The sequence below is a fragment of the Panicum virgatum genome, chromosome 2N, assembly GCF_016808335.1.
Source record: "Panicum virgatum strain AP13 chromosome 2N, P.virgatum_v5, whole genome shotgun sequence".
Classification (NCBI taxonomy): Eukaryota; Viridiplantae; Streptophyta; class Magnoliopsida; order Poales; family Poaceae; genus Panicum; species Panicum virgatum.
Genome location: NC_053146.1, coordinates 13,109,217 through 13,137,194, shown reverse-complemented (window position 1 = coordinate 13,137,194; position 27,978 = coordinate 13,109,217). Strand labels below are relative to the sequence as shown.

The 27,978-nt window shown below is 47.3% G+C and overlaps 2 protein-coding genes and 1 long non-coding RNA gene across 11 annotated transcripts; 1 reads left to right on the top strand and 2 right to left on the bottom strand.

The window, feature by feature from the left end:
* The first annotated feature begins 11,447 nt into the window (after positions 1 to 11,447).
* Positions 11,448 to 15,361, top strand: LOC120659800. Of its 9 annotated transcripts, none has more exons than XM_039938035.1 (6): positions 11,448 to 11,921; positions 12,019 to 12,383; positions 12,725 to 12,862; positions 13,426 to 13,525; positions 13,667 to 14,164; positions 14,842 to 15,146. In XM_039938035.1, exons 2-6 carry the CDS (start codon positions 12,099 to 12,101, stop codon positions 14,895 to 14,897), a joined length of 1,077 nt encoding a protein of 358 aa, XP_039793969.1. In that variant the 5' UTR covers positions 11,448 to 11,921; positions 12,019 to 12,098; the 3' UTR covers positions 14,898 to 15,146. The 9 variants fall into 9 exon arrangements, 5 of the variants coding, with proteins under 5 accessions (XP_039793969.1, XP_039793968.1, XP_039793967.1 ...); XR_005669179.1 differs by adding an exon at positions 15,283 to 15,361 and having other exon boundaries at positions 11,450 to 11,921; positions 13,426 to 14,164; positions 14,842 to 15,004; XR_005669180.1 differs by adding an exon at positions 12,522 to 12,620 and having other exon boundaries at positions 11,451 to 11,921; positions 12,725 to 13,525.
* A 212-nt stretch (positions 15,362 to 15,573) lies between these two features.
* Positions 15,574 to 16,755, bottom strand: LOC120659802. Its single transcript, XR_005669183.1, has 3 exons — positions 16,578 to 16,755; positions 16,244 to 16,477; positions 15,574 to 16,145 (listed from the first exon to the last, which is right to left on the bottom strand). It is a non-coding gene; the product is annotated as an uncharacterized LOC120659802 (long non-coding RNA).
* Positions 16,756 to 21,069: 4,314 nt separating this feature from the next.
* LOC120662410 (extensin-like) lies at positions 21,070 to 27,499 on the bottom strand. The gene is made up of 6 exons (XM_039941560.1): positions 27,493 to 27,499; positions 26,491 to 27,385; positions 25,953 to 26,406; positions 24,602 to 25,781; positions 24,367 to 24,435; positions 21,070 to 21,303 (listed from the first exon to the last, which is right to left on the bottom strand). Exons 1-3 carry the CDS (start codon positions 27,497 to 27,499, stop codon positions 26,382 to 26,384), a joined length of 927 nt encoding a protein of 308 aa, XP_039797494.1. The 3' UTR covers positions 21,070 to 21,303; positions 24,367 to 24,435; positions 24,602 to 25,781; positions 25,953 to 26,381.
* Positions 27,500 to 27,978: the final 479 nt, after the last annotated feature.

The window sequence follows — 27,978 nt, the reverse complement described above, 5'->3', positions numbered from 1 at the left end:
CCTGAGAGAAGTTGCTTTGGTTTCGAATCTTGGTTTTAATTTGCTCTCTGTTTCGCAACTTCTTGATGAGGGGTTTGAGGTTCGCTTCAAGGAGGGTTGTTCGCGTGTTTTGGATTCCAGGGGAGATTTGGTTTGCCGGATTACACCTCGCGATCGAGTTTTCTTGGTTGACTTCTCTGGAACTCCTTTTAGCCCTTCTCATTGCTTGATGGCTGGTCCTTCTTCTGATTTGTGGAAGTGGCATAGGAGACTAGGACATTTGAGCTTCGATTTGTTGTCGAGATTGAGCTCACTTGGCCTGATCCGAGGATTGCCCAAACTGAAGTTTGAGAAGAACCTTGTTTGCCATCCGTGTCGCCACGGGAAAATGATTGCCGCTTCTCATCCGCCTGTTAATCAGGTGATGACTTCTGACCCTGGAGAGTTGCTACACATGGACACTGTTGGTCCTTCCAGGGTGATGTCTGTTGGTGGGAAGTGGTACGTGCTTGTGATTGTGGACGACTTTTCTCGCTATTCTTGGGTCTTTTTCATGAGAACCAAGGATGAGGCTTTCGAGTTTGTTCGAGACTTGATCTTGAGATTGAAAAACGAGCTACCCCAGGCCATGCGAGCAATCCGGTCTGACAATGGCACATTATTCAAAAACGCTCGTTTTGATGTCTTTTGCAGTGATCAAGGGCTTGAACACCAGTATTCTTCTCCCTACACTCCACAGCAGAATGGAGTTGTAGAGCGGAAGAATCGGACGCTGGTTGAGATGGCGAGGACGATGCTCGATGAGCATAGGACTCCTCGCAAATACTGGGCTGAGGCGGTTAACACCGCTTGTTACGTGTCCAACCGCATTTTCTTGCGTGCTTTCATGCATAGGACTTCTTATGAGTTGCGGTTTGGACGCCAGCCCCGTATTCACCATCTCAGAGTTTTCGGTTGCCGGTGCTTTGTGCTGAAAGATGGAAATCTTGATAAATTTGAGTCTCGCTCGTCTGATGGTATTTTTCTCGGTTATGCTTCTCACTCTAGAGCGTACTTTGTGCTGATTATTGATACTAACATCGTCAGAGAGACTTGTGAAGTCACTTTCGACGAGACTGCACCGTGCAATTCTTCTGTCTTTGAAGTTGCAGGAGATGATGAGCTCGGCACCTCCATCTTTGAAGATGAGGAGGAAGAAGCTGCAGATGGCGAGGCTGAGGCTACCACGCGTGCTGTGGACCCAGCTATCTCTGCTACGAGCTCGGACGATGATGACGACCCCGACCCGACTACGTCTACTTCCCGGGGGCTGTTCGAGGAGGTGACTCAGGCTACACCAGCTGCACCTGAGGAGGCACCAGCTTTGGTTGAGGAGGAGGCGACTTCGACACGGGAAGCACCGCGACATATTCAGCGTCGCCATCCACCTCAACAGATGCTAGGTGATCTCAACGAGCGAGTCAGCAGGTCCAAGGTAACGAGTATCGCTGGCTTTGCTCATTCAGTGTTTGTTGCCTCTTTTGAGCCCAAAGATATTGGACACGCTCTTTCTGATTCTAATTGGGTCAATGCCATGCATGAGGAACTTGAAAATTTTGAAAGAAACCAAGTTTGGGTTTTGGTCGAGCCTCCACCTGCTTGTAATCCCATCGGAACGAAGTGGGTTTTCAAAAACAAGCAGGGTGAGGATGGTTTGGTTGTTCGAAACAAGGCTCGTCTTGTTGCCCAGGGGTTTTGCCAAAAAGAGGGTATTGATTTTGAGGAAACCTTTGCTCCTGTTGCTCGTTTGGAGGCTATTCGAATCTTTCTTGCATTTGCTGCTTCCAAGGGTTTTAAGGTTTTTCAAATGGATGTTAAATCTGCATTCTTGAATGGTTTTATCGAAGAAGAGGTTTATGTGAAGCAACCCCCTGGTTTCGAAAATCCCAAGTTTTCAAACCGTGTTTATAAACTTCAGAAAGCTCTTTACGGTTTGAAACAGGCACCTAGAGCTTGGTATGATAGATTGAAAATCTTTTTGCTGGCTCAGGGCTTTAAAATGGGATGTGTTGATAAAACTTTGTTCCTCATGCGATCCGGCACTGATTTTCTTTTAGTTCAGATATACGTGGATGATATTATCTTTGGTGGCTCTTCTCACGCTCTTGTGTCCAAGTTTTCTGAGCAGATGTCCAGGGAGTTCGAGATGAGCATGATGGGTGAGTTGCAGTTCTTCCTCGGGCTGCAGATCAAGCAAACTCCTCAGGGCACTTTTGTCCATCAAGCCAAGTACACTAGAGACTTGCTGCGGAAATTCGACATGAGTGACTTGTCTCCTCAGCCGACTCCGATCAGCACATCTACGGCGCTTGATGAGGACTTGGACGGTGAGGCGGTGGACCAGAAGGAGTACAGGAGCATGATCGGTTCGCTCCTGTACCTGACGGCGACACGACCGGACATCCAGTTCGGCGTCTGCCTTTGTGCGCGCTACCAGGCTTCTCCGCGCACCTCCCACAGGCAGGTGGTGAAACGCATCTTCAGGTATCTGAAATTCACCCCTGAATTTGGTCTTTGGTATTCTGCGGATTCTTCTCTGGTTTTGGTGGGATTTTCTGATGTCGATTTCGGTGGGTGTCGTTTGGATCGCAAGTCGACATCCGGCACTTGTCAATTTTTCGGTACATCTTTGGTGTCTTGGTCCTCTCGCAAGCAGGCTAGCGTAGCGCTTTCTTCCACAGAAGCTGAGTATGTTGCCGCTGCTAGTTGCTGCTCCCAGATACTTTGGATGAAACAAACCTTGCAGGATTATGGCTTGAGTTTCGGTAGGATTCCCATCTTTGTAGACAACATGTCAGCCATTAGCATTGCAAAGAACCCTGTCCTACACTCCAGAACTAAGCACATAGATATCCGATTCTATTTCCTACGAGACAACCATGAGAGAGGACACATAGACCTGATCCATGTCCCTTCAGAGAGGCAAACCGCAGATATTCTTACCAAACCGCTAGAGCAAGACACTTTTGCTCGCTTGCGAGGGGAGCTTGGGGTTTGTTACCCCTTTTGATCGCTGACTTTTGTTTTGGTTAGCTTGGTAGGTCTTTGTTTTGCTTCTCTTTATTTTCTAGATTTGGTAGTTGCATTGTGCATATGCATTGTACATATTTGCATTGTCTCACTTGCACTAGCATTCTTGTATACATTGCTATGATCTTCTAGTGCCTGCTAGTGTGAGTTGTTAAACTTGATCATGTATAGCTTGCTCCACCGTGTATATGACATCATCTGAGTTAAGCTATTTTGATTTGAAAATCTGAAAACATGATCACCCTGTCTTGGCACTAGCATGTTAGGGCGTGTTGATGTGCTTTGCTATCTTATTCATGCTAGTGTGCCTTTTCGTTCAGCAATTCATACTTGAAATGATCTAAATCTGATAAAAATTGCTTGAACTGCTCATGAAATGGACTGAAAAGATCCAGGTGGGATTGCTTGTCGCACTGATCGAGCTTTCGGGACGGCTCACTTTGCACTTGTGAGAACCCGGGCAAGGCTGTGCATGACTGAAACGAGTGCTTTAAGCTTCTGATTGTCTTTTGGCATAGGCTTGGCCTCGTTGCTAAGTAAAGCATGACAAGCTTTCAACCCCTGGCATTAAGAATTGCTTGATACAAATTAATTGAAAAATGAATGTTGGCAACTTGTTTTGGCTGATTTGGCTCACCTGTATGAGTTTGAGTAGCACTGCTTTCCATTCCCTACTTGTTAGTGCTAGATCATGGGTGATGCTTTTATTTCTCCTAAACTGAACTTGCCTAGCTCTAGACTGATTTGATAAACCCTGTTGAGCTAGATGCAGGTCTTGTTTATGGATGCACACATGCTTGAGACTAGATGTTGCTCATATCTTTGTATCCCTGAATGCTTTCACTTACACCTCCTGCATTGCATTCATTGCATAGCATCTGTTCAGGGGGAGTCTCAGCTTCAGGGGGAGCTTTAGGTCTTTGTAGCCTTGATGTGTGCATGTGCCAACAAGGGGGAGAATTTTGAGAGAAGTGATCGAACAAGGGGGAGACTTGTTTGATTTTTGAAAAACTTGTTGTGCACAGGGCTTTGAGAGTGCATCATTTTGGGAGAGTTGCACTTGTGAGAGGGACAAACTTTGCTTGGGGAGTTTCTGCTTTGGTTTTGGCTCCTGGTTTTCTCACTTTCCCTCTGCTGCTTGCATGACTGCGTCGAGCGTTACCTCTGTCTTTGAGGAGTCATGTTTTGGCTTTTGATCGATTGCGTCGAGCCGTTGCCCTTGTCTTAGGGGATCGATCTGTGCTTGAGTAAGTGACTGTTCTTGCCTTTCTGAGCTTTGTGTCACTTGCTCGAGTTCTTCACTTTCTTGCTTCTCTTTTTATCACTTCTCTGGTTTCAGGTGGTGTGTTGACAATGCACACATCAAGGGGGAGATTGAGGAATGTTGAGTACTCTATCCTGCTTGTGATGAGTGAATTGTCAACCGTGCGGTGTGATCGTGCGCTTGGTCTATGGATTGCAGGTACACGGGCGTCGAGTGTCGACGGGGAGCTGCCGTGGAGGTGCTGTGGCCGATGGACCGTGCGGTGGACGGCGGCGAAGGGCAGCCAGGACCGGAGCTCGGACCGGGCGGCAGCTGTGGCGTCCACTCCTGGATCGAGGGCGCAAGCGGCGACGGAAGGCGGGTTTCTTGGTTTGCGCCACAAAACCAAGGAGGCGGACGGCGGTTGAAGACGCCAAGTCGTGGAGGCACGGACGTCGGTCTCGGGACTGATGGAGGCGACGGGCGTCGACGGCGTCTAGGGCCTCGCTGCGGGCGAGGAGGTGACGGGCGTCGGGCGGCGTCTAGGGCCGTCAGAAGGCCGAGGCGGGAACGGCGTCTAGGGCCACGGCGCGGAGGCGGAAATTTTCCCGCGCGTGAGGTTTTTGCGGTTTTCTCAAAACCGGCCACCTACCCGGGTTTCGCGGACCCTCCAAAACCGCGGACTGGATCTTCATCAAGACGGCGGCATCGCGGAGAAGACTTCGTTTCGAAGAAAGAACCTCGGCCGTCGGATGAGATCGCTGTACAGGGGGTGCTGCAAGCCAACCGGTCTGACCGGTCCCTGGCACCGGTCTGACCGGTCTAACCAACCGGTCTGACCGGTCCAGCGTACCGGTCTGACCGGTCCCGTGGGTATAAATACCCCTTCACTTGTGTTAGGTTGATTGCGGCTTTTGTAACTCGTCCGTGTATTGTTCTCTCCCAGGCCGCCGCCCCTGTGTTCCTCTCCCCCTGTTCATCTTTTTAGGGTAGATTTGAATGTTGTTTGTGTGAGAACTCTTGTGGATTTGATTGGGAAAGGAGGCCCTAACCTCCTCGTGCCCTCTGGGCGGTTTTGAATCAATCCATCTCCTCGTTTTGTGCCTTGTTTGATGAAATTTCGATTTCGTTTTTGGTGCACTTGATTGCGACGAGTCCACGAGTTCTTTGCTGTGATTCTCATGCCTCTACTTGGTTCTTGAACCCTCTGGAATCACTAGCTCGTTCGAATTCGATTTCTTGGAGACTAGAGAAAACCCCACCCCCTTTGATCTCATCCCGAAATTCTCGTGCTATGGATATCTTTAGGGTGAGATTTCTTGGGTATACACTCTTGGGGTAGGAACGAAGCTATACTCCAAGTTTCATCCAATTTGGACGTGATTTGCTCTCGATTCACGGTTTTGGAACTGAATTTTCGGGGTTTTCTGGACGCCACCGGTCAGACCGGTTGGCGAGACCGGTCAGACCGGTCTGTCTGTTCTTGAACTTCTTGACCGGTCAGACCGGTCCTCTATACCGGTCAGACCGGTCTGTGCCTGAGCAGATTCAATTTGAGAAGTTCTCTCGCTTTTGCTTCCGCTTTGCGACTCGGGTATTTTGCTTCGAGATAGCTTGTTCATAGCTATTCTCGCTGACCTAGGTTCGAGGGTTTGCGGTGGTTTTGGGATATAGGCCGACGATTCAAATTTCAAAGAAATTTTGATCGGCTCCCATTCACCCCCCTCTGTTCGCCAGCTTCGGTCCCACACATCAACTAGGCTTCATCCTGTATATTGGATACTAGCCACAGTGCCCGCGCTTCGCTGCGGGTGACACAATGATGGTGTAGCCATATAGGAGAGAATCATCGGCTTGCTATTTAAAGACTTTGCTAGGTTTTTGCATGTTTTAGTTACTTTCAGTGAGGTCATATTCTATTCCTAATCACGATAGGAGAAGTATAGTTACTTCAACTACAAACATGAGTGCATCTAAAACCAGCAACTACAAACATGAGCTAAACAACCTTTGATTACAACACACTTGATTTCCGTCTCAAGAGGTGGAACTTGAATAGAAAACTGCTTGGATGGAAGAAGCAGCAAAATTCAGCAAAGCACTCTCTTCCGTTCTTGCTGCTCTTCACGGTGACAAGCATGGGCAACTCATCCCACATCCAGACACTTGCTTGCCTCATTTATCTGGATGTTCCTTCACCAGATCTAGCAGAAGCGGGACTACCCCACTTAAAAGGACAAAACATCCTTTCAAGCTGCTTAGGGTTCAATTCTGGAAGCGGGAAGCTGCGGTGCTTTGTTGCTGTCACACCGGCATCAGAGAGAGAGAGAGAGAGAGCTGGTGGGAGGTCGGTTACTTGGGATAGCCTTCTTCTCATTATGAATCTTTTTATCCCAAGCACCTCTTCTTCTACTGGCTCTTTTCTTTATTTCTTCAACTTTGCACATCTTTGCTAGCAGGAGGCGTCTTCTTGGCTTCTTTCCGACCAGGGAAGGGTCAGCAGCCGGAGGAGGATCAAGAGGCATAGGACAAGGATTTCGGCGAAGAGTATGTACCGAAGTGGGATGCAGATTCTGGGCTGTGGGTTCATAGTCTGGGTGGGGTTCTGGGGTTGCGGATCTCACAAACAACTCCTTGCTTTAGAAGCCGGATGAGGACTTTTAGGATTTTGGCGATGAGCACACACTCGATAAGAATGAGTAGGAAGATTGCTAGGTTTATCATCTGGCGGTGGGGTTGGTAGGTAGTTTAGGGCGATTTTTCTCCCAGGGAAGGGGACGATGGATTACCCAAAGGAAGAAGAAGCAGACGGGGAGGGTGAAGGCGGCGATAGTGTAGAAACCTAGGAGGAAATGTCCTACCCAGGAGTCATAGTACATGGGAAGAAGGGGTTTAGTTGCTAGTTTAGCTGGTGGAGTGAGGGAGCGATGGGCCTGCGTTGCGGGGTGGATGAAGAGCGGCACCCGAGGGGGCTTTTATAGGCGAGCGGGGAGTGGTGGTTGCGGTGCGGAGTGGGTTACGTGGTGGCATGTGGATGAAGGTGGAGTAGGGGCCGGCATCGGCCGTTGATGGAGCTGGGATACGCCGTCGTTCGCGGGACACACCAAGTAGGGGCCGGGTGCGGCCAGAGGCAGGGCGAGGTGCGCATGTACGCAAAGTGGCAAGCGGTGTCGGTGGAGTGCGCGTGCAGAGGCAGCGGCAATGACGTGCATGCGATGATAGGGGTGAGTGGGAGACAGGGCCGGGGGCAATGGGTGCGGCGAAAAGACGGGGGCGGCAACTGTGGTTGATACTGCTCCCGGGGAGAAAACTGTGGGGCTCTGTCCTTTCCTCGGCTGCATGGTTTGCGGATATGGTCTGATAGTTTGCCTGTACCTTTCTAGTTGGATTGAGGTAGGGCTTTTCTGGTTGCTCCTCTTAGAATGCTCTGCCTTTCTTTAACACACGGGTTTAATATGAGAGAGAGACCAGGGGTGAGAGTTAGGTCTACTGATGATATTTACTTTATTAGAGGGAAGGACACAGAACAAAAGCTTGCTTTGGCTAACAGAGCCAAGCGGGCCACACATAACAGAAACACATGCACCACACAGACACTAACACACCAAACACTAACATGGCTACTCGAGCTGGACTGGCTAAAGCTTGCTGGAGGCTTCGTTCTGTGACGATTGCTGAGAACTGGATCCTTCTCCTGGTGATGAGAGCGTCAAGAAGGCGCCCATGCTGGCTCTATCTTCTTGGCCGAGGTGGCTCACTGGGCTTTGTTCACGGGCCTTCCATTGTTCCAGCAGGGAGAATTGCACACTCCCTAGGGGGCCTTGCCTTGGATAAGTAGAAGGGCATGTCACTCCTCCTAGTGGGGTTCTGAGCTCATGTATGCAACTTGGGCATCGAGGATCAAACTCATTCCCACGACGTGCCAACTGTTGTTGACATGTGGTCAAGAGAGCTTCTGATGCTCGATAGCGGGTCTCTAGCTTCATGTACAGGAGAGTGAGCTTGTCATACTCATCGTCCAAGGCATGCAGGTACAGGGCAAGGTAGGCCACTATTGGGTCCTCAACGGTCTTCATCCGGGGCAGGTCTGAGACTCGTTGTACCCATCTTGGAGTGGTTTTGTTCACCGGCGGGAAGAACTTCATGGGGGACGTCCTGCTAAGTGCCCGATTGGTTGAACTCAGGACCCTTAGCATTTCACGGGCAGCCATGTGACAAGCGTCCCGAAACTCGTACGCAACTGCGGTGCTCCACCATCCTTTTGGGGCATGGGTCACTTCGAGGTGTATCCCGACCAACCATTTGTGCTCTTCTCCATCGAGGAACATTCTCCCATGGTACTTTGGACGCCCAGCGAGCTTGAACCATTGCAGAGTCTCTCTTAAGAGCATGGGGAAGCCACCTTCTTCTTCGCAGAAGCTGACGCATCTGGCGCTTTCTATCTGAGCAGAGCTTGCAGGACTCGGCCTAGCACTACGAAGACTAACACGCTGATTACCACACAGCAGGTGTTGCCCACAGGGCCACAACAACACACGCGAACTATATGTTAACTCTTACAGAATGCTAAACAAAGCGGAGCAAAAACTCTACTAACCAACACCAAGAGGGGAACTGGACACATCTATCTACAGACCACACTGCTTCCTCTCTTGGCAGGCTCGGAAGCTTCATTCTGAGTCGCTGATGATGATGACTTCCAGCACCGGCTGGTTCGAGGCGACGGAGTCATCTTCTTCCTCACTGCAGGGCGAGGTCGGACTTGCTGGTTCTGGGCGTTCTATGAGGGGCGATCCTGCTTGCATCCCAAGAAGCTCTTCCTCACTCAGGAGCTCTAAGGTAGAGGATGGGATCTCTTCCTGGGTGAGGGGTTCTGCTAGATCTGGTGGAGGAACTGGGTCGAGTTCTGGCTTACGCGGAGACTCTGGTGTGGGTGACTGGAGCGCTGTCCAGGACTAGGACTCCATCTATGAGATCTCCGGCTTTCCTCTTCTTAAAGGGGAGGGGAACGCCAAAGAGCACTAGAGGTTGCTCGTCCATTGCTGCCTATACTTGAGTGACCCTTTGGGTGGGCTTTTATCTCGGGCTGGTTGCTTGTGTCGGCCTTGTTTGGTTAGATGTCTCATCAAATTTGCACAAAAAGACGAACGTCCGCATGAAGTACTAAATGAAGTCTATTTATAAAAATTTTTCAGGGATGAGTGTAATTTTTCGAGACGAATTTAATGAGGCAAGTTTCATCATGATTTGCTACAGTAATACTACAGTAACCGCGCTCAATCATCCTCCAACCATGCGGTCAAAGGCCTCATTTGCTAGAGCAACTGCTACAGTACCATAGTTGTTGAGGTAATTTTGTGATTAGACTTTATTTAATACCCCTAATTAATAGTGAAAACGTCATTCCTCTCTCATCAAAGCATTTTCAGACCACAACCAAACATGGCCAAGGTGGCGGACACTTTGCTCGGCGGTGATGCCGGGTTGCACTGCTGATGCACATGTCTGCGTGATTGGTCACTTATCAACTGTGTTGCACCACTCTGCCATTTAAGACGAGGTCAGCGGGAGTCATGTCCTTGTTTCCTAGGGCCGCTCGGCCATTTAAGGCGAGGTGAGCGAGATCACGTCCTTGTTTCCCGAGGCTGTTCAGGGCGCGTTTAGTCCCCGGCAAAAAATTTTGGAGGTCAAATCACCACTTTGATCGGATGTCGGGAGAATTTTTCGGACACTAATTAAAAAACTAATTTCAGAACTCACTTGGAAACCACGAGACGAATCTTTTGAGGCCTTTGACCGCGTCATTAGCACATGTGGGTTACTGTAGCACTTATGGCTAATCATGCACTAATTAGGCTTAAAAGATTCGTCTCGTCATGTACATCCAAACTGTGTAATTAGTTTTGTTATTTAATTACATTTAGTGCTTCATACATGTATTTAAAGGGGAGATGAAAATTTTTGGGTGAAAATTTTTGGGAACTAAACAAGCCCTCAGTCATTTCCCGGGGAACTAACGGCACTATGGATGGGCTTTTATGCACAACGCCGGCATGTCTGGGCTGGTTGCTTGTGTCCATTCCGGCGGCAGACAGGGTGTTCGGCGGCGATTCGGGTTGCACTGCTGATGCACACCTTGGTCATTTAAGACGAGGTGAGGGGAGATCATTTCCTTGTTTCCCGGACATGGTGCGAAGGGATAGTGCCCATGTTGTTCCCCTAGGGTCCCTGGCATAAATAACAGCTGAAGAGACAAGGATGCAAACAACATAACAGTGGTAATTGCTATTTGGAGTAGGTTGGTGAGTTCTAGGATGCAGGCAAATGACAGTAATGAACATTTATGTTTTTAAAATTTATTCAGTGATCTAATAATTAGCAGGAAGTATGCTAATTATAGGTTTAAATATGTACATATAACACTCAATAAATTTTTAAAATTTATTTAGTGATCAACTATGAATTCTAAGACAAGCTCTAATAATTAGCAGAAAGTATGCTAATTACAGGTTCAATATGCACATATAACCCTCAATAAATGATCAATGGGATTCGTTTGTCACAAATGCTAATTACAGGTTTATTTTACATCATAGTATAAGCAAAAATAGAAATCGTTTTTATAGAAACAAAGAAAATACCCCCAAACGGCTCACGGGCCCAGCAAACTATACTGTTCTCCCCTTCCACAGTTCCATCTCGTCCTCTCCCTCCCACCGCCGCTTGCCTCCCTTGGCGCCGTCACCTCCCTACTGCGTCTCCCCCACCTCCCTCAGCGATGATGTCACCCCTGCCCGCCGCCGGCCAGGCCGGATCAGTCACCCGCGTGGGCCAGTTCTCTTCCCCGTCCACCGACTCACCTCCCTGCCGGTCTCATCTCCTACCCCTGCTTCGGCTCTCCAGCGCCCTCTCTCCCCACTGCGTCCGCACCTTCTCCGTGGCGAGGTCGGACTGTAAGAGCAGGTCCGCGCCGCGCTGCCTCGTTCCAAGTTCTAGATAACCCGAAAGAACCGATCTATTTTCGGTTCTAAGATGCAAAGAACCGAAAAAACCAAAAATAACCGAAGTTTGATAAAGCCCAACCAAGTTAATGTGGCCTGGCCCAACATGTGAATGTGGCCTGGCCCTAAGTGGCCGAAACCCTATCCACATGACCACATCCCTCCGTCACTCCCTGGCTCCCTTCCCCGCCCCACAGCCGCCAGCCGCAGCCCGCAGCGCGACGCCGCGATGACCCCAGTCCCCACCTCCCCGGCCGCCGAGGCAACGCAACCGTGCCAACTGTCGCCGCTCCCTCGCCCCGTCGCTGCTCCCTCGCCCCGTTGCCGTCGCCCTCCCTCCCGCGCGGCGACACTCTGCAGTCCGCCCAATCCCCCATGGCACGGCGGCGACCCTCCCCTGCTGCCCCCATGGCGCGGTGACGACACTCCTGGCTCTCTCCAAGGCACGGCGGCGGCCCTCCCCGGCTCCCCCCAAGGCACGGCGGCGACCCTCCCCGGCTCCCGCACGGTGGCACCCCTCCTTCCACGGCGCTGCGGGCGGCGACGCGAGGGCAGGAGGCGCGAGAACCGGCGACGCGACGTGATGCTGATGGTGTGGCGGCGGCGACGACCAGGCTCGCGAGGCTGCGGTGAGTTTGCTAGAAGCTTGGTTAGCCAAACTAACCAAGAACCGAACCTCTCAGTTCCACATTTCTAAAAAGACTATTTCGGTTCATGTTTTTCAAGAACCAAAATTTGCAAATAACCGAGGAACCGAACCGAAGAACCGAATGCTCACCCCTAGCGGTGTGGGATCCTAACCCTAGATGGTGGACTGGTGGCGCCGGCGGCCAACCGGCCAGGGCGGCCACCGTGGAGGGCAGACGGTGGCGGTGCGACTGCGCAACGCCCGCAAGGCGCAGCCGTGCAGGAGTCCAGGGCCGGCCGATGGGCAATGCCGCGATGACCGCGGTCGGCGACTACACAGGTGTCTGTGCGTGGCTGCGTGCAGGTGCCGCGCAGTGCCAGCGTGCCGTGACTGCGGTGTGGGTGCTAGGTGCGCGCGCCGCGCCGCCGCGTGGCTGCTTCCGGCCTTCTCCAGCTGCGGCATGGTCAGTTAAGCATAATGCAATTGTTAATCTCGTTCTGTAACTAAACTACATGTGTGGAACTCCTACAATGAAATCAACTTGCAGTCGGTTAGAGTTTAGATTTAGCAATTCAGAGACCTTATTGGTTATGATTTTCAGGTTTTAGGCTATCATTTTGTGTCTGTACGACCAGCTGGTTTGGCTTTGATGTTTGAACTAAGCGGATCATGCAATGACAAGATATCTCACTCTTATTAGGTGCATGGCCTGCTATAAATTTGAGATATTTTGCAATTTTTAATTTGTGCAGTGTGACCTATGTTTATTGGTTATTGAATGATTGGTCGTTGTTTTTCTTCAAGGCCACAAACATGAAGAGCAGAAATCGTCCTGCTATTGACTCGAAGTTATTTATACAAAAAACTGATGCAAAGAAGAGAACTAAAGAGAATAATCAGGCCAATCAGAAGATCAGGGATTGGGAAGCTATTCTACAATTTGTAAGCTTTCTTGTCATTTTGTTCTTTTTTCTTACCTCTAAATATTTCATATGTTGCCACATTGATATGCCCTAAATATTTCATATGTTGCCACATTGATATGATGAACAATTAGTACCTCTATATGTTCAATAATCTTGAATCTGTATTAATTGTGTGAATATATTGAATGTTGCTGTGATATGTTTGCTTGCTACCAATATATATTTAGCAATTAGCATTGCTGGATATTATTGTTTTACCTAATATTGCAGGATATTACATACCAAATAGTAGGTTTTAGATAGTAGAAAACTTTTTTAGCCTCTTTAAATTTAGAATACCCAAGATGGAAATCCTAAGCCCCCCTGGTTGCACCGGAAGTTTTTTTATAATAAACGTGATCTTTATTAGATCGACAACAGGATACAAGCTGAATCATGATTTGTCCCCACTGACACTGAGGTGGGGAAACGAGTTTGAGTAGGGACATGTTATCTCGCTTTTTTTTTTGCCAGGTTGTGAGCTATGGTATTGTGCAATCTTCCTAAGTTTTGTGCCATTTCTCCCTGCCCTTTCACTAGAACGGTGCTCGTACTGGCCGCCCTTTACGCCGGCTCTTGCCTGATGCTGGCTGGGGCTTCTCAAGTGAGGGACTTTGCACCACACCCTTCAATGGCTTGAGTAGGTGCTCGCATGGCCCACCTTCTTTTCCTGTGTTTGGGCACCAAGGATGTGTGCCCGCCTTTCTTCCTTTCCTACAAACAAGGTACATGTCGTACAAGGACCGATACCTCATGCCGTTGGTTTCTTTCGCCCTGCAAGGGGTCCGGGTCGACCCACCTGTGAAGTCGCTTCGCTCCTCATTTTGGCTCGTGGGCCGGAGCGGTTCGACCCTAAACAAAAGAGGAGCAGTAGGGTTAAGATCCGATCGATCCCAATCGACCCTAGGGTCGACCCCGACGGCGCTTCTCCTCCTCCCGCGACAGCACCGCCCCTCCTCCTCCCTCACGAGGACAGCGCTCCGACGGCCGTTACAGGGGGCGGCGGCGCGGCCTACAGGCGGCCCGCGACGGGGGCGCCAGGGGGCGGCGCGCGCAGGGCCCAGCTGCCACGCGAAGGCGGCCGCGCGTGCAGGGTCCCTCGGCGCGGCGAGCTCCGCCCTGATCTCCCGAGGCCGCGACCGACGGTCGGGGGATAGGAGGGGAGGGGGCCCGTGCGTACCCCTGCCCTGTGGATCCACCAGCAGCCACGAGCGGCTCGAGATCCTCGACGACGAGCGCCGCGTGCTCTGCTTCCGCGTCGTCGGCTGGGAGATCCATGGTGAGATATCCTTTGCTTCATATGCTCTTTCTTTTCCTATAGCCATCTTCAAATTGCAATTTGCAAGTCCTATCGAGAGAGAGAGAGAGAGAGAGGGAGAGAGAGAGATATGGTTCAGGATTCGGCTCTGTGCTAACCTGCTAATGCCAAGCTGGTCTGGATCTATGGCTGGTTCTTGACTTGTCTTGTGAGCTGTAATTGTGAAGGGGGTTGATCTGCTTGCACACCTCTCCTTTTACCGCTGTGTGCAGTGAGCTTGCTGGTGTACTGTACACAGTTAGCTAGGAATATTGGTTCTACAAGATCATGGTGGCTTATCGGCAGATTAGGATGAAAAGAAAAGCGCTGTTTTTTTTTCGCCCTTGTTTTCTAGGAGTGTGCTAGTTGTTGATGTCTTATCCTTTGCTTCATATGCTATTTCTTTTCCTATAGCCATCTTCTGCTCGTTGCAGCCTTGTTGTGCCTTCCGGCGTGCTAGATATAGTGGTAGAGGAGTGTGCTAGTTGTTAATGTCTTAATTCTTTTTCACATACAACGGATGTATGGTTCTTTGTTCACCACCCGTCCGAAAATCTCTTGCAGTCTCCATTTATAAAGGATGTATGGTTCTTTGTGCAACTGGCTAATAAAGGCAACACAGAGTACTGATGCTCTCTTCCTGTGGTCTATCAATACAGGGAGCAGAAGGGGACCTGTCCAGATGGGGCAACACAGGGAGACTATTCAGCACTGATGAAATGTTAGAGTTGAAACTAACACAGACAAGAAAATTTTGCATTCTTCAGTTTCATGAAGGTGTTACTGGTGACTGGTGTGGTGGTTTTGAAGTATTTTTACATTCTTTGGCTGTGTTTTCCCCCCTTAAAAACACTGTAGCGCTGAAAAATGCAATGTAGCACTCTGTATCACTTTTCGTTTGTTTGTGGTAAATATTGTCCTACCATGACCTAACTAAGTCTCAAAAGATTCGTCTCGCAACGTACATCAAAACTATGCAATTAGTTTTTTTATTTACCTACATTTAGTACTCCATACATGGGTCATTTGTTATATTTAATGTTTTGATGTGATGGAGATGTGATGGAAAGTTTGGAAATTTTATGGAAACTAAACACAGCCTTTGTCAAATGAGCAGTTGTCTTGTCTGATTCTGAAACATGCTGGTTCAGTAGCATGCTGGTTCATGCCGTACCACAAGCTAGCTACTTAGGCCGTGTTAGCTACTTAGGCCGTGTTTGGTTGCGCTCTGTAAAGTTTTTGAAAAGACATCTTAGATTCATTAGATTCGTCTCGCCATTTACAGACAGCAGTCGCAATGCGTTTTTTATTTCGTCTAGATTTAAGTCTCCATGCAGGTGCCGGAATTTTTTTTGAATTTTGATTTTTACAACCAAACACGGCCTTAGTCTTTTCCCATCTATCTCACTCACTCACTCAAACACACCCACAGTAGTACTACTAGTCTTATTATTAGAAAAACAAGGGAGAAGGATGAACATGGTAGTCTTATTATTAGAAAAACAAAGGAGAAGGATGAACATGCATGATGTGATCCAAGTATGGCACACAGTACATGCAGCAATGCATTGTGTTTCTCTGCTAGTCAAGCAAGAAAAGGCCGGCCGGGCCCTGACGTGTGGAACAGCAACGTCTACCTGCCCCAGCCTCCAGACATGTGTATGTGTGCGTACTGCATATTTCAGGGACAGGGCCGCATCCTAGCTCTCCTCGATCGATCACCAAAGCAAGGCAGCAGGTGTGCGGTTTGCCCCGCGGGTCACCGCGGACAACAGGAGCAGGGAAACGTAACCATATGGTTCGACCCTGATCCGGAGTTTGAATGCGGCGGATCGCAGGAGCAGGGAAAGGGTCAGCCCGATCCGCTCCCTTCGCAGACTGAGGTTTCTTTGTCGCTTGGCATGGATGAAGAAGGCCCCTGAGACTCATCCTGTACCTGAACGTAGCGAGGCTCGGCTTGTACCTTGAACGTAACAAAGGAACAAGTAAGTTTAGGGCCATGCAAATGTTATCTAGTGGCATACTTGTCCACCCTTGGTGAAAGGTAAGCTTTACATGTACCTTGCATTCCAGCGAGCAAAATTTGGCGCCTTCCATTAGGCCTCGGCTGCATACCATGCATGCAAACTTTCGAACATAGATTCTGATACCGCGTAGCGGGCATCTGGCATTGGGCCTTTGGTTACGGAAGACTACCTTGCGGCGATTGATAGAATCCAGTTGTACCCCCGATATATCAACCAGCCCGTGCAGATCTTCCGCTCGCACCACTTCACTCAGTGAAGCCTTTCTCACCTTCATAATTCATTCCTTCAGTGGTCTACTATGCACAATGGATGGGTATAAACATAAAACTGTAGACTTTATATTTTGGATGGACCAGAATTCCAGAAACCTGTAGAACGCGATGAGGTGGGTGGTTTACTCGGCAGTAGAAGCACAAGGCCTCTTGTGCCAGTCCTTGGCAATCCAGGCAGAAGTAGCTACATGAGTTATTTCCAAGATCGTGGTGCACTGGACATGGGTGGCAGAACTTATTGCCCAGCAACGCAGCCATCCGCTCAGCTCCTTCAAGACCAGTAGACCACTCCAAGGAGGCTTCCCTGTAAACATCTCAACAACTATGCAGCCAACGCTCCAGAAATCAACACCACATAACCTGCACTTTTATCAACCTCTTCCTTGTGCCGCTAACAACCACACTCGCCATAAAACATTGGTACACCTACATTGATGATGTAAAACCATCTGAACAAGGATGGTGGGTGGAAAACCAAACATAAAGGTACACACAGTCTAGTTTCTAGCCGGATGTTTTCTATTTAAAAAAATATATAGCCCAACTTAATGAATGGTGGATTTCCAACCCATTTTTTATTTATATTTAGCAAGATGATCTTAGCCAATTCTTCTACGTTTGGGCACATGCATGCATGTCCATTTCTACAGATGTGTTTGTTCCACTGATGCTTAATAAAAACCTTACTGTGCTATGGGAGCAGAGCCACCAAGGACCCTAAGTACAGGAGCCTATATCAGGGAGGTGGAGGAGAGGAGAGGAGGAGAGGAGAGGAGCCTAAATGTACAACAGGAAGTAGAGGCAGATGTATGAAATTAGTGCGAGGAAAGAAGTAGAGATGACAAATAGATAGAGTAGAGATGCACGTGGGTGAGTGGGTGGGTATGTGTGCGCGTGTGGGTGGGTGTGAGATGAGCATTAATGCTTACTCCTTGCATTGATGGCGTGCAGCAAGCTGGTATGTCGAGATGCACGTGGGTGAGTGGGTGGGTATGTGTGCGCGTGTGGGTGGGTGTAAAATGAGCATTAATGCGTACTCCTTGTATTGATGGTGTGCAGCAAGCTGATATGTCTGGTTTCTCCGACACAAAATAAATGCGTCGAAGGAAGTGGATATGGCAAATACATGAAGTGTCACTATTAGAACACATGGAAAGAAGAAGAGCGAAATGATGTGAGCCGCCGGAATCAAAATCTACGCACGTAGTAGAACACACTGACGTGGCCACGCTAAGAGGCCGTGGAGACGGCGCGGCCTTATACTTCTGATAAGTCCAGGAAAGATCCTAATGCCGTTGGCTTGGTCATTGCGATACTAGTCATGTAAGTGCGACCAATTTATTTTCTATGCAAAAGTAGATCATGTATATTCTTCATATTACTTGTCATTGATGATTTAATTATGTTATTTTGTTTGGTCCGGTTAGTGGATACAAGTAATGAGTGAGAGGCTCGTCTCTCGAATCTTGCTCGGTCCTTATAGTGGATACAAACAATAGTTGCGCATAATAATTTCATCACCTAGGATTAATCCTCTATGTCGGATACAATCCTAGGAAAATTCATATTCTAAATTTATGTTCGGCTTCCACATATTATTGGCAGTCCGTATATTCACTTATGCCATCGTGTTTGGTCTAGTCAATGAATACAAGTAATAACTGAGAGACTTGTTCTTGAATCTTACTCGGTCCTGACGATTGATACAAACAAGAGTCGGCTCTGCTTATACATTCTGTCATCCAAACTCAACTAAATATGTGAAATTAATTTCCATGTCGTTCCCATACACGGCATAAATACAAATAAATGAACTCTCATCTTAGGTGCAAGCTATATTCCTAATGCCTAAAATATACTAGTCACATGCATGCTTGATGGTTATGCCACTAGTAAAAATAGATATAAAATAAACCAACTTCCACTCCTCGGAAATGCGTATCAAACTTGCCATGCGTAAACATTATGCCTCACCATGGTAGTCGAAGTAAAATATTTAAGTTATATTTAAAAATAAATATTCCATGTGTTCTTTGCTTCAAATATGCACTGGAATGCATGATTCAAATGCTCAAATTAAATTTACTACGACGCACATATAGATATGCTAGTATTTAAAATAAATTAAAAGTAATCAGAGTGTGTAGTCCAAAATGTGAACGGATTTCATGCATAAATAAAGGCCGTATCATATTCAAATTTAAAAGGTTATCGTCGCACAAGTGTCAACCGTCATGGAAGCGAAGCCGAAGACTCTTCTTTCATTTTATATTATAGTCATGTAATAAGAAGTCATATGCTGTAATTTTTATTTTCATGTTGGAACTCTTAATCAGAGGTGTTCTCTTCGGGGATGTAATTAACATAATTTTTATGCAAATGTAAGAATTATGGAAGTATGGACTCGTAATAGCTGTACTTTATTTATTTGTTTCATTAAATTAAATGCAATTAAATTTTGTCTCTGTGACGCGGAGACGAGGGGCCTTCGGCTGCCCGTTTTCCCGGCATCAGGGCGCCCACCATACAAATCTCGTCTCTGCTTGCTGGAGCTGTGACAAGAGATGATGTTTCGTGGTCATCGTCACCGTCGTCGTCGTCGCGTGTCAGAGACATGAAAATCAAGTCGATCGACCAGCCTGGCATTCTGGCATGATCTGTTATGCCGCCACCAAGCTTCAGCCTCCCACCGTCGCGCCGAATCTCAGCGCCCTTTTTTCTGTCATCCTGCTTTGAGACTGCAGACACACCATTGGTGATTGGCAAATTCCGCCACCTCACGTACCTGGATATACACATACGTGAGGCAAGTCGCTGCCCAGACTATGATTTTTGTTTCGTGGTTTCTCCTTGATGCTTCTCCTTTATTGGATACTTTCATCTTGAAGGTGGGTAACGAGTCAAGTCTTTTTTTTTTCATCGTCCACATTTTTCCGTGCATTATTTGCATTTCATTAGTTGTATGTGTACATATATATATGCAGTTAGAGATGCCAGACCCAAGAAGTAATTCCATCGCCATTCCTCCTGCTGCTCCTGATTCCTCCTCATCACAAGCAGAAAAAGGCAGCAACAGCAGGCAAGTAGCAACAACAGGAGGAGGAGGCCATGGTCATCCCAATCTGAAGACGGTGCTCATCAGCGGGTTTTGCTCTGCAAAAGGCACGATCTTACTATTACTAATTAGATGTTTCTTTTAGAGCCTTCACGTTAATCCTCACGAAACACACCAGAAAAAAGATAAATTTTAGAAATTCTCACAAAAATCAGAAACATTCAACCGTCAATTGGCATATTGGAATATTAATAGCCATTAGATCTATTTTTTAATATAAGTAATTACCCACCTCTGCTATGAAAGGTTTGAGTTCAACTCTCAACGAAAGCACAATTTCTTCTTTTTTTGGAGATTTTCCTATTTTTAATTTATTTTTTAAATAATTATCCACCTCTGCCATTATGAAAGGTTTTGAGTTCAACTCAAACTTATGTATCTAACTTATGTATCTAATAATAGTATCAAAATGGGAAAAATTTGCAAAAAAAGAAGAAATTTGTTTTCGTTGAGAGTTGAACTCAAAACCTTTCGTAATGGCAGAGGTGGGTAATTACTTAGAAAACAGATCTAATGGCTATTAATATTCTAATCTGCCAATTGATAGTTGGATGTTTCTGATTTTTGTGCGAATTTCTAGGATTTTTTTTTTGTGCGTTTCATGAGGATTATTAACGTGGAGGCTCCAAAAGGAGCCTCTAATTAGTAACACAATTTCTTCTTTTTTTTTGGAGACTTTCCTATTTTCAATTTATTTTTTAAATAATTACCCACCTCTGTCATTATGAAAAGTTTTGAGTTCAACTCAAACATATGTATCTAACTAGTAGACATGCACGCGCGACACGTGCGTGTGATGAGAAAAAACTGACACCCAAATGTGAGTCTGATGCTATGAATTATAATATTCTCGTGAATAATATAACCTAATTTCTATGTTTTTAACTAAACTTATATTATTCTCAAGAATTATCATCCCATTTGTACCTTTTTGTCCATCCCTCCCTACATATCTATCTCACCATCTGCCTCTCTTCCACGTAACATTTCTTTCTTCTTCTCTCCCCCTTTGTATACTCATGTAACCATTATTTCCCCCTCCATCCTCCTTGCTTCCACTGTCTCCCCCTTCTCACTTAACCTCTCTTGCTTTCTCAACCTCGATCTCTCTTCTCTTGTTCCATGTCACTTCCTCCGTCCCTCATGCCTCCTCTCACTCCCTCTCCCATCCACCATATCTCTTTTATTAATAGAGGAAAAGAATAGAGGAAAAAGGAAGGAATAGATGCTTGATTGACTTCTTTTTTATTAAGAGCGCTTGACTGATTTACGTCTTTCCCCTATCGGTTATGCATCGTCGGAAAAGCTTAACTGTCAAGAAAGCTTTGAGCTTTCCCATCACCATGGCAATGCTTCATCTGGGTGAAGAAAATGTACCATCAAGTATTAGCTTTTGGCAGCCGGTAGGAAGTATATATCCAGAAAAGCTCGTTTAAATCATTGAGTAAAAGCACATTTAACCAATCAAGTTCATGAGACCATCCAGCCGCACTCGGGTGATAAATGTTGCATTCATATATTATCACTACATCATTATTAAAGTCATCCATGCAAGAGTTATCCAATGAAGCAACAATGCATTCAAACTGTACATCATAACATAGGAAGCTAGCTCACGTGGGAAAAGGAAGTTAGCCTAACAGGTAATATTTTCCTCTTGTATTTGTTGGTCGAAATATCAGTGATAATCATTACGGCAAACTCCAACTGCAAGCTCAACATGAGAAACAATCAGTTTTAAAAAAATGACAGAACAAACCCACATGGACATGTGATAAAAACAAAAAAAATCAAGTAGTGATCGACATGACAAGCCAAGATTAGATGGCCACTTATAGGCCACGACACTAATGTAAAATAGTCTGAGCACCCAATCAGCCAAGATGAGAAAAGAACAAGGAATGAAAAAATAGCCCCTTACCTAGGATAAAATAAAGTATAAGAAAAATGGTATATTGCGCTATTCTAAAACCGTGTTTTTCAGGCGCTAGGATAAAATAAAGTATGAGAAAAACGGTTTACTGCACTATTCTGAAACCGTATTTTTCAGGACTACATCATCCCAAATTGTAAAGGCATGTTTGGAACGCTGGAATTTCACAGAAATTGTACATGAATTTTAACTGGAAATAGTTCAATTTTTACAGGAAAAACGCAAGAATGGATAAAAATTCCCACATTCCAAACAGGGCTAAGAGTGCTGCCTTCTAAACACATTATGCTGAACATTATCTGGCGGCATTGTAAATTTTACTACAAGAGTGACCTAATCCACATGTGGCTGTTGTAGGGAAGCATAGAATTGTGTCAAACTCAGAACCACTCAAAGCAGGAAAGAGGTTGCATATTGTAGAACTTTGGTTTTACACATAACCAGCACAGGAAACACAAGGCAATACTGCTGCTATAACTTGACTAAACTAATGTAGGATACACACATTGCCTGGCACCTTGACAATCTCTCGGAAGCGAGAAATACATTAGCCGATGGATTGAAACTCAAGCACCAAGCAGGTAGGCTATCAGTTTTTTTTTCCAAAGACCAACTCCTGTACTAAAAGGAAGATACTGAGACAACTCAGAAGCCAAGGGAGTAGGCATGCTTTAGCTCAGAAAGCATAACAAAGTGAAATTGACATCATAGTTATGAGCTCAGAACATGAAAAATAATATGACTACACCTCTTATCATTGCAGAGTTGAATTATGCAGCAGTGTGATAAATCACATTTTATGACATGGGAGACAATACATAGCCTATTGACCTTGATGTTGGCAATTGATGTTCGACAAGCATGGACACCTATATGAAGGAAGTTGGCAATCCAAATGATGTGGGACCGAAGCCGGCGACCAGAGGGGGGGGTGAATGGGAGCCGATCAAAATTTTTTCGAAATTCGAATCGTCGGCATATGTCCCAAAATCACCCAAACCCTCAAGCGTTCTGACCAAAGTTTGGAGTAGCTATTGAAAAGCTAAACCAACACAAAAGGCCTCGAACGAGCGAGTGAAACCACGCAGCAAATCGGAAGCAAATCGGAAAAATAGCTGATCTGAACAGCCAGGACCGGTCTGACCGGTGCACTGGACCTGTTTGACCGGTCGCGGCAGTTCAAGAGCAAGCATACCGGTCTGACCGGTCTTGCCTACCGGTCTGACCGGTAGCACCCAGAAAACCCCCGAGAAAATGGATTCAAACGGTGAATCTCGAGCAAACGACCACGAAAACCGATGAAACTTGGGGGATTGCTTCGCCCTACCCCGTGAACATATCCCCCAAAAGATCTCGTACTAAAGATCAACGATTCGTGAAAATTATGGGGGAGATCAAAAGGGATTGGTGTTTTCTCAAAAACTCAAGAACTCGAATTTGAACGAACTAGTGATTCCAGAGGCTGTAGTACAGGGCTAGATGCACGGGAATCACAGCAAAGAACTCGTAGCCTCCTCTTAATCAAGTGTGCCAAAAACGAAATAGAAAATCCATTGCACAAGGCACAAAACCAGGGGATTGAATCGAATCAAAAGCCCAGAGGGCACGAGGAGGATAGGGCCTCCTTTCCCAATCAAATCTCTTACAAGGTTTCAACAATCCATGGACAAAATCAACTCAAACGAGAGGAACAGAGGGAGGGAGACACAGGGGCGGCGGCCTAGGGAAATAGAGAATTCACGGACAAGTTCTAAAAGCCGCCCTGAACCTAACACAAGTGAAGGGGTATTTATACCCGCGGGACCGGTCAGACCGGTACGTTGGACCGGTCAGACCGGTTGGTTAGACCGGTCAGACCGGTGCCAGGGACCGGTCAGACCGGTTGGCCTGCAACACCCCCTGTACACGATCTCATCTGACGGCCGAGGTTCTTTCTTCGAAACGAAGTCTTCTCCGCGATGCCGCCGTCTTGATGAAGATCCAGTCCGCGGTTTTGGAGGGTCCGCGAAACCCGGGTAGGTGGCCAGTTTTGAGAAAACCGCCAAAACCTCACGCGCGGGAAGATTCCCGCCTCCGCGCCGTGGCCCTTGACGCCGTTCCCGCCTCGGCCTTTTGACGGCCCTAGACGCCGCCCGACGCCCATCACCTCCTCGCCCGCAGCGAGGCCCTAGACGCCGTTGACGCCCGTCGCCTCCGTCAGTCCCGAGACCGACGCCCGTCACCTCCACGACTTGGCGTCTTCAACCGCCGTCCGCCTCCTTGGTTTTGTGGCGCAAACCAAGAAATCCGTCTTCCGTCGCCGCTTGCGCCCTCGATCCAGGAGTGGACGCCACAGCTGCCGCCCGGTCCAAGCTCCGGTCCCGGCTGCCCTTCACCGCCGTCCACCGCACGGTCCATCGGCCACAGCACCTCCACGGCAGCTCCCCGTCGACACTTGACGCCCGTGTACCTGCAATCCAAAGACCAAGCGCACGATCACACCGCACGGTTGAGAATTCACTCATCACAAGCAGGATAGAGTACTCTCGTTCCTCAAATGAAACAGAAAATATCATACCCGGAAAATCTCAAAAATTAGTTTGTAATGCCATGTTCTATCTCCAGCCAAAATCTTGCAAAAAGAAAATCATTATGAGTGAAACCTACACAGTGTATTCTACTACTACACTTTTAAACATCTATAAACATCGCATGTTTTTTAGAAAACCTTAGGACATTCTATTAATTAATTTAGCTATCGCATAATGAGACCTACTGTATCCCTGAGAAGTGAACACCATTATTTTTCTTATAGATAGATGCCTAGCAAACTAAACCTGAGAAAAGGAGGACCATACCTGCAATGTAGGCAGAAACAGTTTGACAGCAACAAAATACAAGCAAAGAAATATAAGGAAGAATTCCACCTGCATGAAATATGTTGGGATAAAGATGAAACTTCCAACAAAGAGCACATGCAAAGAAATATGCCGGGATAAAGCTGAAATGACCAGCAAAGATCTATAGTAATTTGTCCCATTGTAAATCAGCATTAAAAATATGCAGATAAGAAGCGGATAATCAGTTCTCTACCTTGAGGTTGCTTTACAGACCAAAATAATCATGCCTGAAATCAATAATAACAATGAGCATTCAGTCCAAATGTTCCTCGTACATCGCCGAAATCCATGCATGCAAACTGAAAAAACAAAGATAAAATAAGTAAACCACGCTGGAGCAACATGTGCTATTTCACTGGTGCTATTTCAAATACAATATAAGTAATCACATCAACTGAGCATCTGGCCTAATCAACATTGCAATGGACAAGAAGGAAGCTCACCGAGATAGAATGATGCAAAGCAATAGAGGTTTGTTTTAGAGAAAAACGCTAAACAGATATAAGTGCCGCTCTTACTCTACATTTACAGTCCTGAAAAACAATGATAACACAGTGCAGAGGACAAAATCAGATGCCTCATCTCACCACAACACATTCAGGCAGGAGAAAAATCAATAATTTGCCTTCCCCCAGCAGATGCATTGCAGTTCAGTTGAGAATGAAGTATTTTGTTTCCTTGAAAACAAGACACTATTTCCCCTTAACACCATATCACCATCACGACACATTCAGATAGAAAAAGTCTGTTTCTCCTCAACACTTGCATTTTTGAGTTATATCAAATCAGATCAAACCTACAAGACTATTGCAGTGTGAGGGGTACCTGGAAAATGGATTGCGACGAAAACAGGATGACCTGACTTTCAGCTCCCATTCAATATGAAAAGAATCATTTAAACAGGATAAGAAAATCAAGCAAACAAATCTATGTTGTTGAACATTGAGGAGCTATTCATTTGTTACGCAACAAATCAATAGTGATCTGTACTTCAGTGGCAGCAGAAGCCGTTCAAAAGATTTTTCCGGGTGTGGAAATATCTACACTTTCAGAAAGCGTTGGCTGCATATATAAGAAAAAATGCCTACTCAATCGCTAAAACTGAGAACCTGTAAAGTTGTTTTTAAAAAGAAATCTGGTGGACCTTTTACGTTTCTGATAGTGAACTTCTACAAGATAGTGAACAAATAATTGTTCAGAAACTTATAGCTTTCATCTGTGAGATCTTATGTGCAATTCCAATTAGTAGAAGATTTTTCACCGTACAAATAAATCAAACCAGTAATGTCTTGCTACCAAGAGAAGCATCTGGTCCTACCTTGGTATCCAACGGTGCTTGCCGCAGCGATGGTAATAAGCAATCCCAAAGTTATCTGTACAGAGAAAAGGTATAATGAACAGTTAGCATTCCTCTCATCTGATAAAGCAATTAATAACACTTTACTAATTTTCTCAGGCTGGGAGTCAGAGAGAAGGTAGGAGCTCTGCCCCATGATCCAAAAGGCACGTTAAAGACAGTGGTAGCACCCGCCCAGGATCCAAACCTTGCAGGTACATTGACAAGCACGGTCTGTCGCATCCTCAGCCGTATCCTCCATCTCTAGCAATCAACGCACAATGTCCGCAGGAATGCGCTGCTACCTACATTCTTGAACCGGATGCTCGTCTTCAGGAATAATGGTGAGGATCTTATCTGTAGTGGTACACATGAATGTCGCTAAACCAATAAGCTCCAATTGATATTGTATTACAACCAATTTAGAAGTCTACTATCTAGGAGTATGCGGGTAGCTTTTATACTGCAAATATGCAAAATATAAATATAAATCAGACAACCCTGCACGAGAGATATTTCTGAAATTGAGAAGTTGAGGATAGCCAATGTTGTGATGTTTGTTGTTGCAGAGACCTCTTGACCTTCTGCTAGAAAGTCCGGCTCAGCAACGTCCTGTGCTTCAGGCTTCGGCTGCACCCTAGCATCTTGATTCCTTACACCTGCTGCGATCGACCATGCAGACAAATTGTTGGAATTTTATATGTGAAACACTATTACAAATACAATCCTGATGATGGATCTGTTACCATGTGACGAAACCTTCACCGATGGTGGCGCAAGCCCATTCTCCCACACAGGGACCAACGCCAATCTTCCCGGTTTGCATCGCGCGTTGCTTGCCAGTTGCCAAGCTCACCTGGAACGACGCCGGCTTCTGATCTGGTTGGGTCGGGATGGCAGTGCACGGGGCCGGCACTGCTGGTGGCCAGTGGGGGCGATCCACGGGGCCGGGGGTGTGGAGGTGAGCCGTGGTGAGGAGGACGGCTTGGGAGGCCGGTTCATGATCTGATTGCGTCGGGGGCGCGCCGGGGTGGGGGCGATCTGCGGTGGCCGAACTTGGAGGAGACCACCGAGCGGCCCTCTCCCGCTTGGCCATAGGGCCGTGCCCGGCTGCAGTCGAGCAGGTCGTCGAGCTGCTTGGTGTCGTCGAGTGGCATGGTGGCTGTGGCAGGAACGGAGGGGTCGTTGTGCGGCGCAGGCGTCCGAGGCGCCATGCCGCCGTTGGCGGGGGCGCGTGGTGGCGGCATCCGGGCGGCCGGGGCGTGCGAGCCGCGGCGTGCGGCGTCAGCGTCCAGATGCCGGCAGGTGGCGCACGGACCGCGTCCGGGAGGAGGAGTGCGCCGCCAACGGCAGGTGGGGGCGCGGGCGTGCCGCGCGGCGTCCGGGAGGAGCAGTGCGGGGCGACGCCGGCGTGCCGCGCGGCGTCCTGGCGTTGGCGTGGCGCCGGCGTCCGGTGGCTCGCGGGCGGCGCGCGGGGGTCCGGGCGCCTGGCCGCCCTGGCGTGGTGTCCTGGAGTTGGGAAGCGGCGGCGGCGGCGGCGGCGGAGCCGAGCCACGGGGAGGCGCCTGGCGCGTTTTGACGAGGCAGGGCTAATCGTTGCTTTGGAAAGTCCAACGTAATCAGGGGAGTAATTTGATCGGCCTTTCCACCGCGCGGAAGGGATAGGTGGGTAGGGGTAGGGGTAGGAATAAGGTGAGAAAAAAAAGGAGGAAGTGGATGAAACATTTTACATCTATGCGTTTTGAGACTTTCCATCCCTTTCCAGCCCTCTCAAAACTGCGCAGTGGGACCACAGTGAGGGGTACAGTTTGGTTTTCGCAGGTAAAAAAGGTTTTCACCCAACTCGCTCTTTTATATATGTATCTAATAATAGTATCAAAATGGGAAAAATTTGCAAAAAAAGGAAGAAATTTGTTTTCGTTGAGAGTTGAACTCAAAACCTTTCATAATGGCAGAGGTGGGTAATTACTTAGAAAAATAGATCTAATGGCTATTAATATTCCAATCTGCCAATTGATGGTTGGATGTTTCTGATTTTTGTGAGAATTTTTAGGATTTATTTTTTTTCTGGTGCGTTTCGTGAGGATTAACGTGGAGGTTCCAAAAAGAGCCTCTAATTAGTAATAGTAAAATACCGTGCTTCTTTAACTTGTGAGAGTTTTTTCCAGCAAGCTTTTGCTCTGAAATTGTAAGCTTGAATTTCGCCTTTTCGCCTATGCCTTGCAACCTGCTTT

What these genes read in the sequence shown, in the direction of transcription:
- LOC120659800 (XM_039938034.1), top strand. Translation starts at nt 12,099, where the DNA reads ATGGTGGACTGGTGGCGCCGGCGGCCAACCGGCCAGGGCGGCCACCGT. An exon ending in CCTTCTCCAGCTGCGGCATG is followed by an intron (nt 12,384 to 12,724) that starts GTCAGTTAAGCA and finishes TTTTTCTTCAAG; the next exon opens with GCCACAAACATGAAGAGCAG. An exon ending in CGTCGGCTGGGAGATCCATG is followed by an intron (nt 14,165 to 14,841) that starts GTGAGATATCCT and finishes CTATCAATACAG; the next exon opens with GGAGCAGAAGGGGACCTGTC.
- LOC120662410 (XM_039941560.1), bottom strand. An exon ending in GGTGAAGGTTTCGTCACATG is followed by an intron (nt 26,407 to 26,490) that starts GTAACAGATCCA and finishes GGTCGATCGCAG; the next exon opens with CAGGTGTAAGGAATCAAGAT.